This window comes from Kogia breviceps, chromosome 1 (assembly GCF_026419965.1).
Source record: "Kogia breviceps isolate mKogBre1 chromosome 1, mKogBre1 haplotype 1, whole genome shotgun sequence".
In the NCBI taxonomy this organism is placed as follows: domain Eukaryota; kingdom Metazoa; phylum Chordata; class Mammalia; order Artiodactyla; family Physeteridae; genus Kogia; species Kogia breviceps.
In genome coordinates, this window is record NC_081310.1 from 134,217,853 (window position 1) to 134,232,169 (window position 14,317).

The 14,317-nt window shown below is 37.2% G+C and overlaps 1 protein-coding gene across 11 annotated transcripts in view; it reads right to left on the minus strand.

The window, feature by feature from the left end:
- NEXN (nexilin F-actin binding protein) overlaps positions 1-14,317 on the minus strand; it is a 56,352-nt gene that overhangs the window by 31,140 nt on the left and 10,895 nt on the right. For 4 of the 11 annotated variants that reach the window (XM_067044158.1, XM_067044134.1, XM_067044151.1 and 1 more), the window contains exons 2-5: positions 2,930-3,008; positions 1,308-1,499; positions 1,033-1,111; positions 799-947 (exon numbers count right to left, since the gene is read on the minus strand). In XM_067044158.1, coding sequence (XP_066900259.1) covers positions 799-947; positions 1,033-1,111; positions 1,308-1,499; positions 2,930-2,956 — 447 coding nt within the window. In that variant the 5' untranslated portion in view covers positions 2,957-3,008. Of the gene's footprint in view, positions 1-798; positions 948-1,032; positions 1,112-1,307; positions 1,500-2,929; positions 3,009-11,587; positions 11,608-14,317 lie in introns of those variants that run through there. The other 7 variants (XM_067044184.1, XM_067044170.1, XM_067044178.1 and 4 more) reach the window with 4 other exon arrangements.

A 14,317-nucleotide genomic window follows, 5' to 3' on the forward strand; every position in this document is an offset into this window, starting at 1 on the left:
TACAATTTCAAGTTTCTATGTCATTACACTCATGAATCATTTGGAGAGATTAGCTTTTTCTGGAAATTAGATCAGATTCTTGAGTATTTTAAAATACTTACCAGTTTCTTAGTTCTCATGCTCTGAGAAGAAAATATATGGGAATTCTAAGTTCATTAAGAGACTATATAAAATCATAGTAATAATGTTTTTCTCCCTCTAATTTGTCCTCTGTGGCTATGGGCAACAGTAATGGCTATACGAAGGAAATGACTGTCACACATTTCTCCCTTCTACTACCATCCCCAACTTAAAAAAAAAAAGCTAAGCTAGCTAATAATACCATTATTGAATAAAATGTGACTTAAATTTGTTTCAAATAATTGAGTAGGAAGATATCCTAATTAAGCCTGTGTTTGATAATAACCAGCAAGTATTTTTTGATTGCTATTAAAAGACCAGCATTTTGTTATATGCTTGTGGATAGTTTATGTGTGAACTTGCCTTATATCTTTGTAAAATCCTCTAATGTGTCAAGAAAAATAAGGAATGTGGACAGTGTAAGGAATGCAGAGAGAATGATAAGATGGTATATAACAAAAGTCATCTCAGTATTCAACCTTGAAATAGGCACATTCTGCCCTTATCCTTCTAGGCATTTGATATTAAATATTTGTGCTTAAGATCTTATTTCCATGTTAGCTACTATTTAATAGGTTTGTGTTATATTAAAATATTTTGATTAGGCAGCATACTGATTAGTTTTACTCTGTACAATTAGTTTCTGAAGCAAATACCAACTTAATATCTAGTGTATACCTGCTCAGCCCTTTTTGCTAATTCACGTTGTATCTTCCTCTTTTCTAACATATCCTGCTCAATTCTGCGTTTTCGTTCCTCTTCTGTTCTCTTCCTTTGCTCCTCTTGTCTTTGTTTCTCCATTTCAGCAAATTTACCTTTAACAGTTCCTAAGAATATATGAAACATGTTTGATATTTTGCTATGCTTCCTTTTTTGCAATTTTATTTACAATTTGCCCCTCAAGTGTCTTACCTGTTAGCTTTGGGACATAAGCCTTTTCTACTTTAGAAGATACCTCTTCCTCATCATCAGAAGCAAGCATTTCTTTAATCTAGATGGTTAAATAAATTAATATGAACATATCCAAACTTTAGACTAGATCATATTATATGCAGAGTTTGCAATTAGCTTATAAACACAGAAAATATTAAATATAGTTAATATGAAATGTGGTTAATGTGAATAACAAATAAAATGTAAAAGATGAAAATGAATATTTGCATGAGAATAAAATAAAATAAAATAACCTCCTGCTTTCTCCTGTTCCATTCTCTCTCTCTAATATATTGTTCTTTTCTTCTTTGCTTTTCGTTTCTAGATCTCCTTTGATTTCTTTCTTCCCTGGCTCTCTGCATGGCTTCAAACTTATCCTTTACATCACCCTTGCCAAGTTTTGGCACATAGGTTTTTGGTACAGGTTTAGATGAAGAAATCAGAAGCTTCATTAGAAGAAAATAAAGAGAAGAAAGTTAAAACATAAGAAAGGAAGAAATTAGGTAAAGATAGATCAGAATAAGCAATATAAGAAATATTTATTGAAACAGACTATAGATAGAAATGAGTTTGACACCTTTATTTGTATAATCAGAATCTGATTAGATATTTTCTAAAGTCTAAGTATGAAAAATGAAATTACAGAAAATATGAGAGTAAAAATGTTATTAATATATAGCAAAGAAGTCCCATTTTGTAGGTGTGTTCCACTGAAGCTGAAGGCTAGCAAAATATAAAAATTGAAGACTGGATTCCAATTTAAAACAACCTGTATTTTATTGTCGTATTTCATTACATTAAAGATTCAGATTTTACATCTCTTGCTTAACAGATACCAAGACTAATTTTAATAAATTAGATGAAGTTGAAAACAAAGCAAAAAGTTTAAGGCTAATTCACATAAGCCTACTTCTTGCTTGTTTCCATATCTAATATCAGCAAAACTGAAGGCCTTTACTTCTCATTTGTGGCTGAGGTGGGCCAAGGTCTTTGTGCACAAGCAGTGATTTTTGTTGTTACTACTGCTATACTGCCCATCTAGAACTTCTTTAAACCCACGTTGAAAATATGTAAGAATGCTGTATCATTCCAAGTAGGATGTGCCCTAAGAGGAAAATTCCCAAATGACAAAAAAGCTTTCCAAAGAAGGAGGAATCTGTTAAAAGACTAGAGAAATGATTTTCCTCCATCTGAAACCAGGAAAGCAAATTATTTTCATCTTTTTGAAAATTAAACTGATCTCTAAAAGAAGTTTCAGAAAATAAAACTTCATTGCCTTAGAACACCAAACCCTTTCTTCTAGTGATAATGGCAAATTGCTTAATTAATCTGTGCCATACCCAGCCCTTATTTTATTTTCTACTTATGGTGCCATTGGCCATTTTAAGGTTTTTTAAAGTTTATAATTTTGGGGTGTCAGCAACTGATTTCTTTACAACTCTCAGTAACAACAGCCAAGAACCAGAAAAAGGCCTAAGATAAGTTTAATTGCAGCTGCTAGAAGTAGCTAAGAAGGATCCTCACCAGAGAGTGAATTATCTCTTTCTCCTAAGAGTATATATATCAATTCTGTTTTTTTAATACTGAAAAAATAACTTCTAAAATTTATCAAGATATTAAAATCTACTCAAGATGCTAGCCATCACATCCACTTCACTATCACTTACAAAACTTAATAATCATGCTTCCTAGATAAGAATCCATGCGAAAATACTGGGCCCAAGACCAGCCTGTGAATTTTACCTCTTCTTATGTTTTACATCTTGACACTATGTCACTATGAATTTCTGTGAATGACCTTTCCACCAGTTGCCCTTTTCAGCAATTCTACAGTCAACCCTATGATTCCCCCATTTTTTTAACTTTTAAGACTTACCTCGGCCTTTTGGGAAATATCATTCATGTTTGCTCTATGTGGTCTTGGGGTGATTATGAAGCTTTGTTAATTTTTGCACCTGAAAAAAATATATTAGTATTGAATAAGAATTTTGATGCCTTAATTTTTTAATATGCTGTGTATTTTTTAAAGAGAAATAGCACATTAATTTCCCCTCAAAAAATAATGACATCATCCAAGCAAGTAATAAATTATAATAACCCTCAGCTTCTTTTCCCAAGATTCAGGGTATAGAAGGTACAAGGTGCAAGGTGTTAAATGATTCTTGTAAGTTTACAACCCAGAATAACTTAGTGAACGTATCAAGTACCCTTGCAAAAAATTTGTATTCTGCAGTTATTGGATGTATTATTCTATAATTATCAATGGGGCCAAAGTGGTTGATCGTGTTATTTAGGTCTTCTATGTCTTTACTAAAAAAAATTTTTTTTGGCCTAGTTCTATCAGTCTTAAACTATATGGAATTTTCTACTCCTTTATTATTTTATTTATTTTTGGCTGTGTCCAGTCTTAGCTGAGGCACGTGGGATCTTCATTGAGGCATGAGGGATCTTTTCATGGCAGCGCGGGCTCTTCATTGTGGTGTGGGGGTTTTCTCTTCTCTAGTTGTGGCACGCAGGCTCCAGGGCACATGGGCTCTGTAGTTGTGGCGCATGGGTCCAGAGCACGTGGGCTCTGTAGTTTGCGGCACGCAGACTCTAGTTGAGGCACGCGAGCTCCGTAGTTGTGGCGCACAGACTTAGTTGCCCCGCGGCATGTGGAATCTTAGTTCCCTGACCAGGGATCGAACCCACGTCCCCTGCATTGTAAGGTGGATTCTTTACCACTGGACCACCAGGGAAGTCCCTGTCTATTCCTTTAATTCTGTCATTTTTGTTTTATGCAATTTCAAACTTTTAAAAATGCATATGTTATGACTATAATATCTTCTTCTTGAATTGGCTCTTTCATCAGTATGAAGTTTCCCTCTTCTTATCTCATTGTCTTGAACTTATCTGTTATTAAAATAGCCACACCAACTTTCTTTAGTTTGCATGGTGTATAATTTTCTAGCCATTTACTTTCAACCTATTTATCCCTTTATATGTAAAGCACATCTCTTGGACACAGCCTATAATTGGATCTTGCATTTTAAAAAATTCAATGCTGATAATATCTTTTAATTGCAGTGTTTAGCCAATTCACATTTAAAGTAACTGTATATGAATGGACTTAAGCCTACCATTTTACTATCTGTTTCTCGTTTGCCCCTCTTTTTTTGCTCCTCTATTATTCTTTTTCTGCCTACTTCTGTATTAATTGAATAATTTTTAGAATTTTATCTATTGGCTTTAAACTTTTAATTAAAAATTTTTTAAGGTATAATAGACATACAATAAGTTATACTTTTTGAAAGTGCACAATTTGATAAGTTCTGACATATGTATATACCCATGACACCATCACCACAATCATGATATAAATACATATATATATATATATAGGGGGACTTCCCTGGTGGTCCAGTGGTAAAGAATCTGCCTTCCAATGCAGGGGATGCGGGTTCGATCTCTGGTTGGGAACTAAGATCTCACATGCCGTGGGGCAACTAATCCTGCGTGCCACAATTACTGAGCTCACGCGCCTCAACTAGAGCCCACGTGCTGCAAACTACAGAGCCCATGCGCTCTGGAGCCCGAGCGCCACAACTAGAGAAGAGAAAACCCGCACGCCACAACTAGAGAGAAGCCCGCGCACCGCAAGAAGATCCCACGTGCCACAACTAAGACTAGATGCAGCCATAAAAATTAAATAAATAAATAAAATATTAAAAAATATATATATATATATGTGTGTGTGTGTAGGGATTCCCTGGTGGTCCAGTGGTTAGGACTTGGTGCTTTCACTGCTGTAGCCTGGCTTCAATCCCTGGTTGGGGAACTAAGATCCCTCAAGCCATGCAGTGTGGCCAAAAAAAAAAAAAAGATATGAATATACACATTACACCCAAAAGTTTTCTCAGACCCCCTTTAACCTCCCTTTTCTTCTAGCCTTTCCCACCTCCATCCCTAGGCAGATATGCTTTCTGTCACTGTAGATTAGTTTAAATTTTCTATAAATGGAATCATACAAGTATATACTCTATTGTTTGGCTTCTTTCACCATGCATAATTTTTCTGAGATTCATCCATGTTGTTGCATTTATCAGTAGTTCATTTCCTTTCATTACTGAATTTTATTCCATTGTATGAATATACCAGAGTTAACCACTGTTAATCATTCATCTGTGTATGGACATTTAGGTTGTTTCCACTTAGTATTACAAGTATAGCTGGTATTGGGCTTCCCTGGTGGCGCAGTGGTTGAGAATCTGCCTGCCAATTCAGGGGACATGGGTTCAAGCCCTGGTCTGGGAAGATCCCACATGCCATGGAGCAACTAAGCCCGTGTGCCGTAACTACTGAGACTGCGCTCTAGAGCCCGTGAACCGCAACAAGAGAAGCCACCACAATGAGAAGCCCTCACACCGCAATGAAGAATAGCTCCCGCTTGTGGCAACTAAAGAAAGCCCACGCACAGCAATGAAGACCCAGTGCAGCCAAAAATAAATAAATAAAAATAATAATTAAAAAATAGTCTCCTTCTTTAAAAAAAACAAATAAAGCTGGTATGAATATTCACGTATAAGTCTTTGTGTGGACATACGCTTTTTTATTTCTCCTGGGTAAATAAATAAAGTATAATGGCTAGGCCTTATGGTAAATGTATGTTTAACTTTTTAAGAAACTGCCAAGCTGTTTTCCAAGTGGTTGTACCATTTTATCTTAAAAGAAAAAGGTGGTGTAGGGAATTCCCTGGTGGTCCAGTGGTTAGGACTCCATGCTTCCGCTGCTAGGGCTTGGGTCCGATCCCTGGTCTGGGAACTAAGATACTGCAAGCCGTGTGGCACGGCCAAAAAAAAAAAAAAAAAAAATTAAAAGAAAAAGGGTAGTGTAACTCTGACCCTTCTTTTTCAAACTTGTTTTGGCTATTCTAAGTCCTTTGTACTCACATACAGATTTTAGAATCAGATTGTCAATTTCTGTAAAAATGCCTGCTGTGATATTCATTGGGATTGTGTTGAAAACTGTAGATGGATTTGAGAATTCACATCTTAATAATGTTGAGTCTTTTGATCTATGAACACAATATATCTCTTGATTCAGTTACATCTTCTACAATTTTTTCTCAGACATGTCTTATAGTTTTCACTGTGCAGGTCTTCCACATCTTCTGTGAGATTTATCTCTAAATAATTTCATGTTTATTGATGCTATTGTAAATGCTGTGTTTTAGATTTCAGTTGATGATTGTTTGTTGCTAGTATATAGAAATACAACTTTTATTTTTGGCTGTGTTGGGTCTTCATTGCTGCGCACGGAAGAATTTCTCTATTCGCGGCGAGGGGGGGCTACTCTTTGTTGTGGTGCGCAGGCTTCCCATTGCGGTGGCTTCTCTTGTTGCAGAGCATGGGCTCTAGATGAGCGGGCTTCAGTAGTTGTGGTGCACGGGCTTAGTTGCTCCGCGGTATGTGGGATCTTCCCAGACCAGGGACCGAACGTGTGTCTCATGCATTGGCAGGCGGATTCTTAACAACTGTGCCACCTGGGAAGTCCAGAACTTATTTTTGTATTCTGATCCTATATCCTGTTACCCTGCTGAAGTAATTTATTACTTTATTGTAGATTCCATCAGATTTTCCACATAGACGACTATATCATCTGTGAACACAGTTCTAACTTTTACTTTCCAATCTAGATGTCTTTTATTTCTTCTTCTGGCCTGATTGTACTAGCTAGACTCTCCAGTACAATGTGAAATAGAAGCAGTGAAAGGAACCAACAAGGACCTACTGTACAGCACAGAGAACTCTGCTCAATATTCTGTAATAACCTAAATGGGAAAAGAATTTGAAAAAGAATAGAGGTATGTATATCTACAACGGAATCACTTTGCTGTACACCTGAAACTAACACAAAATTGTAAATCAATGATAGTCCAATATTAAAAAAAAAAAAAAAGTAGTGAGGACAGGCATTTTTGCCTTGTTCCTGATCTTAGGGGGAAAATGTTCAGTCTTCTACCATTAAGTATGATTTTTAACTATAGATTTTTCTTAGATGCCCTATATCATATTAAGTTCTTTTCTATTCCTATTGTGGTGGAGTAATTTCAGGAACGGATGTTGTATTTAATTTAATGCCTTTTCTATGTCTATGAAGTAATCATATGATTTTAATTTTCATTATGGTGAATTATATTAATTTTCAAAAGTTAAATAGACTTCATTTTTAAAATGTAGGTTTAATTATTATTACTAGTTTATTTATTAATTTATTTATTTGGTTGTGCCCGGTCTTAGTTGCAGCAGGCGTGCTCCCTAGTTGAGGTGTCTTAGCTGCAGCAGGCGTGCTCCTTAGTTGAGGCTCTCAGGTTCCTTACTTGCAGCCGGTGGGCTCCTTAGTTGCAGCTTGCAGGCTCCTCAGTTGCAGCTTGCCAGCTCCTTAACTGTGGCACATGAACTCTTAGTTGCAGCAGGCATGTGGGATCTAGTTCCCCAACCAGGGATCGAACCTGGGTCCCTTGCATTGGGAGCGCAGAGTCTTAACCACTGTACCACCAGGGAAGTCCCTTAAATAGACTTTATATTCCTAGAATAAATTTCATTTAGTCACGATGCATTATTTTTTCAACATACTGATAATTCAATTTGATAAAATTTTGTTAAGAAGTTGTGCATCCATGTTTATAAGGCATATTAGTCTGCAGTTTTATTTTCTTGTAATGTCTGCCTTTGTTAACAGAGTACTACTGCTCTCATAGAATGAGTTGGGAAGTATTTCCTCTTCTTTAGTTTTCTGTAAGAGTTCATGCAGACTTGGTATTATTTTTTCCTTAAATGTTTGCAAGAACTTCCCAGTGAAGCCATCTAGGGCTAAAGTTTTCTTTGTAGGAGGAGACAATATGATAGGAATGGGTTGGACATGATTCCATGTAATTATTAACAAGATCCTAACTCTGGTTGTTTAGTGGGTCTATGGGTGCTTATTACATTATTAACAATAATTACCTAATAAAAGGAGGTCATGCATGAATGAGAGTGTCATTAACCAAGGTTTGAGTAATCTATGTGCCTGAGATAAAAATACCAAGCAGCTCTAGTTCTGTTCTCTTACCTGAGCCACTGTATCATATGTAGAGTTACCTATTAGATATTTCTTCTTGTATAACTAACAAAACCTAGTCTTCATTCTCATAGCTTCTCAAGCTTTAGAGTTATTTATGGTTCATTCTTCTTCTATATCTCCTAAATTTTAATAGATTGTCATGATTTGTGAATGTTACTTTCAAATTTGTTCTTATATATTACTTGACTATTTTCACTGCCCCCGTACTAATACAAGCCTTCATCACCTCACACTTTGATTACTACAACTTGATAATCAGACCTAAATCTAAATTCCAACTCTGCTGCTTCCTAGTTAGGATTAGATATCTCAAGAATAATACCTACCATTAGTGGGTATCAATAAGTTTGATTAATTTCATTACTCAGTCTCCCTCACCACAATTTACCCTTTTCAGTAAAAACCAACATTTCCCTGCCAGTGAGCACATTAACATATTATTTGTGCAATTTAAAAGAGTAATACCACAGGGTATGATGAAAATTTGAGCATCTCACATGGGATTATAGGGACTGGTAATTTTAGCTGAATTAATTGGCCAGAGGGAATCTCAGGAAGCCTTTTTTTCCTGGTGAAATAAAAGAAAATTGTGTGGCTTGGTGATAGTGAAGAATTAGCCTGTCAAGAGTAATCCTGGAGAATACATGGATCAGCTAGCCCTCATCATGTAATATTTTAAACATCTTCAAATTATATCTTGACTTATTTATAGATTCAGAATAAAATGAGATTGATTTTTTAAAATTTAGTATGAGCAAACTCACTTAAAATAGTTTTTTAAATGTCATTTCAGGGACTTCCCTGGTGGTCCAGAGGCTAAGACTCTGAACTCCCAATGCAGGGGGCCTGAGTTTGATCCCTGGTCAGGGAACTAGATCCCACGTGCCGCAACTAAGAGTTTGCATGCCGCAACTAAAGATCTCGCAACCCACAACTAAAAAAGATCCCACATACTGTAAGGAAGATCCTGCACATGGCAACCAATATCCCACGTGCTGCAACTAAGACCTGGCACAGCCAAGTAAATAAATATTTTTGAAAAAAAATTTTTAAATGTCATTTCAGTATTCTGAGCTCTCTTTTTGAAAGTCTGTGAAAATTTGAATAGTACTAACTTAAACGTTTTTGGTTAAAATATAAGCAAGTTATCCTTTGCTGATAGTTTGCTCTGTTCTGCATTTTGAGAATAAAAAAATTGTAGCAAAATAAGTTTATTAGCTTTTTGCATCATAGGACTGTCTTTTAAGGTGTAGATTGAAAACCCATAGGACCCATATCTCTTGCATAGTTTTATGTTGAAGAAGAAAATTCAAAATCAACAGATAAGTATTTGTAGGATTTATAGATAATTTTTAAAAGGCATGACTCTGCCTGGTAGAACAACAGCGTGTTTCCATTGCTAACTCAGTTGTCCTTCTGTGCTAAACCAGGTTAAAGGTATAAATTTGACTACATTGGGTTTATTAACTTCACAGGAAAGAACTCTGTGCCACAGTCATTGACGTATTGCCTTACCTAAACCCACTATCTCACTAATAAATCCTCTGATCACAATATCAATAATTTATGATGATAATAATCCTAGCTAATATTTATTGAGCTTTTACTATGTGCTGGGTAATATGCCAACTGATTAACTAGCTTTATTTCATTTATTTCCCACAATAACCCTTTAAAGTAAATACTATCATAACACCCGCTCCCAAAAAACTTTCCAAGCTCAGTAATTTTAAATTTCTTAAAATATTAATATGAGAACAATATCTCGGAGTTTATGTAATAGGATTTGAAGTCTTATGGAAATTGATACAAAACACTGAGTCTCTGAAAAGTAACTTGTCAAAGGCCACACAACTAATGAGTGGTGGACATAGGATAGAAACAGGCAGTGTGACTACTGAGTCTGCATTCTTACCCACTGTATTATGCTGATGCCAAGAAAGCAGCACAATTGTTTTGTATGGGAATACCAACCAGCTTATAAGCTTTTACCTACTTATGTAATCAACATAGCCTTTAATCCAATTATTTGAGAACCACAATTCTGAGCGGTAGAAATATGTTGGAAGCTAAAAAGACATTATTAACAGTATTCTCTACATTTAGTGAATTTGTAATACTTAGCTGGCAACTGGCAGCAGAACATGGTGCTGGTTAAGTGAGAAGCAGGTATTTTGCCCTATGTGAGCAGCAGAGAGTTTTTATTTAAGTAGTTTATTTCCTTTTAAAGTGATACACGCTAGCAGTTATTCTCTTAGAATTACTTGGAGTTAAGCAAAACACACAGTGAGGTTATTAAAGGATTCCCAGGTACTGAATGAAATGCTGCTATCTCAGCTAGTTGTGGTTTAGAATTCATTTAGTAAACTCATTCATGTATGATAAAGTTAGGGACTGTTTGGTCTCTGATTTTTAAAGTGCCTAAGTCAGCAACATGCAGGCAGCACTCCTATTGCTGTAACTAATGACAGTGAAGAATCCAGTAACAATATTCACGTGTATGTTATTCTCTTGATTAAGGAACACAATGATATATCTCATAATTCTGCTAAATTGCCAAGAGTACAAAAGGCTTCTGAATCTCTAATCTAACAGAACATTATTTAACAGTGTACTGCTAGGGTAACCAAATCACTTTTATTTGTTTAGTGACTGTGAGAATTTTGGTTTTATGAAGGCTTTTTAAAGTATTAATTGACTTCAACAAAGTCATGACAAAGACTCTGTGAAACGTTTAAAAACTAGTTGAATGTCACACATTTTAGTGAATCTCAACACTAAACCATAAACCCATCAAGGAAATTCCTGTGAAAGGGAGTCAAAGACAGTGAACTTTAGTCAAGGAATGGAGCCATAATGCTCTCTAAACTGCAGCTGAAAATGTTTCAGTTTCCTTAAATCCTCTCCTTTCTGCCTGCTAGTACCCTCTCTCCATCCTAACTCCACAATGTCCTAAATACTCATGCCCTTCCTGCTAGAAGGGCACGGTCACCTTCAACTCTGCCCAAACTACCTCCTTCTCTCCTATCAGCCAACTAGGGACCATGCCGTGGACTAAGCTGCTCAATATGTATTAATAAATGATCATAATTACATGTGATGGAATGTGTATTATGAAATTAAAATTTCAGAACAAATGACATATACAGGTTTGATCTTGTCATAACTTTTCATAAAACTTCTCTCATACAAAAATGTACAAACCTGTGTATTTTTTAATTTGATAAAAGATTCATACAAATATAATTTGAAATCTTCCAAAATATTCTCCTAGAACTTTTGCTGCTTAAGGACCTTTGTAGAATTTAGAATTATAACTATATCCTAATGATAATTTCTCAGTTAATTGTTGACGTTTCTAACACAATAAGACAATGACAGTGGTAATTCCCTGGCTGTCCAGTGGTTAGAACTCGGCACTTTCACTGACCTGAGCCCGGGTTCGATCCCTGGTCGGGGAACTAAGATCCTGTAAGCCGTGCAGCATGGCCAAAACAAAAACAAAAACAAAAGACAATGATTATGGAAGAAGTACTGGAGTTAGAGCCAGAAAACTTGGATGAGGTCATTTATTAGATGTATGGTCCTGGGCGAGCCAGTTAACTTCTGTGAACTTCAGTTTTACATGTAAATTAGGCATAATAATACTTTTTTCATATTGTCAAATAAAATGGACAGTTTCCGCCTTCTGAACCTCACTGCTACATCTGAAATTCTCAGTCACTCCTTCATTCTTTTATTTATTTATTTATTTATTTATTTATTTATTTATTTATGTCTGTGTTGGGTCCTCATTGCTGCGTGCAGGCTTTCCCTAGTTGTGACGAGCGGGGGCTCCTCTTCGTTGTGGTGCGTGGGCTTCTCACTGCGGTGGCTTCTCTTGTGGAGCATGGGTTCTAGGTGAGCAGGCTTCAGTAGTTGTGGCTGGAGGGCTCAGCAGTTGTGGCTCGCAGGCTCTACACCGCAGGCTCAGTAGTTGTGGCGCACAGGCTTAGTTGCTCTGCAGCATGTGGGATCGTCCCGGACCAGGGCTCGAACCCATGTCCCCCGCATTGGCAGGCGGATTCTTAACCACTGCACCACCAGGGAAGCCCCATTCTATTTTTAAAATATTTATTTATCTTCTTTTGGCTGCGTCAGGTCTTTGTTGCGGTACATGGGGTCTTCGTTGCAGCATGTGGGATCTTTCGTTGTGATGCAGGCTTTTTGTTGTGGTGCACAGGTTTTTCTCTCTCTAGTTGTGGTGAGTGGGCTCCAGAGCACGTGGGCTCTGTAGTTTGTGGCATGTGGGCTCTCTCACTGAGGTGTGCAAGCTCAGTAGTTGTGGCATGCGGGCTTAGTTGCCCTGTGGCATGTGGGATCTTAGTTCCCCGACCAGGGGTCAGGGATCGAACCCAAGTCTGCTGCATTGGAAGGAGGATTCTTTACCACTGGACCACCAGGGAAGTCCCACTCCTTCATTCTTGAAATCCTTCTCATGAGCCTTCACTTAGCTCATGACACCATTTCTCTCCCTGTTCATGTCTCTGACCATTCCTTCTCTGCTCCTCTGAGGGCTTCTTTGCCTCTCTACACTTCTTCAGTGTTGTCTGGCCCCACGTTTCAGTCTTTGCCCTTTTCTTCTGACTCTACACTTTTTCTTCAGTGAGTTAATACACTTTGGTCGTTTAAATTACCTCTCTGGGGCTTCCCTGGTGGCGCAGTGGTTGAGAATCCGCCTGCCGATGCAGGGGACACGGGTTCGTGCCCCGGTCCGGGAAGATCCCACGTGCGCGGAGCAGCTGAGCCCGTGAGCCATGGCCGCTGAGCCTGTGCATCCGGAGCCTGTGCTCCGCAATGGGAGAGGCCACAACAGTGAGAGGTCCGCGTACCACAAATAAATAAATAAATAAATAAATAAATAAATAAATTACCTCTCTGGTCTCATCTCTCTCCACACCTCCCTCCCACTCTATCACCCATACTGAAATACTGGCACACCTGAGCCTTCACACAGCTAGCTCCCCCAGCTTGATGTTCTACTCATTCTCTTATTCTCTTAGCTAACTCCTACTCATCATTTAGTTCTTAGATAAACTGTCACTTTTCTCCAGGAAGCCTTCCTTGCCTCCACGAGACTGGGTTAGGTGCTTTTCCTGTGTGTGTTTCTGTAGCATCCCCATGCTTACTCTAACTGTGGCGTTTACCACAATGTATGGTAGGTAATAAAGGACTTTCTTGACCACCTCCTCTGCCAGAAAGTGAGCTTTCTGAGAGTAGAGACTGTATTTTATACACCACTGTATCCATAGTATTTAGCATGTGCCTAGTACATAGAAGACATATATAATAATTGTTTTCTGAATAAGTAAATCCTGCCAACTTCAAGAGGAAGCACTTTATAAACAGTTAAGGATTCTTGGGATATAATGTATGACTCTCACTATGATTATCATTATGCCGAACTACAATATAAATAGAACATACCGTTCATTTAAAAAATATTTATTAAGCATCTATTATGTGCCAGGCATTGTGCCACGCATTGAGAAATGCAGCAATGAATAGACAGATGCTCTCCCTATTCTCATGTTATTAACAGTCTCTTGGCCAAAACTCTGAACAAAAGCCTTGGAAAAGGATTTTTAATGGTTCAGTCTGCTTTGCTATCTGTAGACACCGGTATGGTTCTAACATCAACTGTACTTAATACAGAATTGAAAACCAGCACACACCATACCCCAAACTTCCCGTTAGATGCCTAAGGTCAATGACTTCCATTCTCAGTCTACATTCTGCAGTACTCTTAATTCCACCCAGACTTTCATCTGTACATCTGGTAGACTTTATGCTCCTTTCCCACAATACAGAGGATTGGTTCCTTTCTAGTGCCTAGCTCCATGCTTGTTAAATAATAAATTATAATTTAAAATAAATCCCAAAAGCCATCATGGAAAGGTTTTCAATATCCACGTAGTAATCATCAAAACCAAGAAGTCTAAAAGATTCGATTCCTCTGACTCAACTTTTATTCCCTTAATAAACTGTCAATACTACATTTAAAAATATGCTATCAAACACTTAACAAAAGATTTTCAAATTAATGTTTTGGAAACAGATTCTCAAATTCCAAATACCCATTCAATCTTTGATCATTTTATCAACTCCTCCCACTTTCATG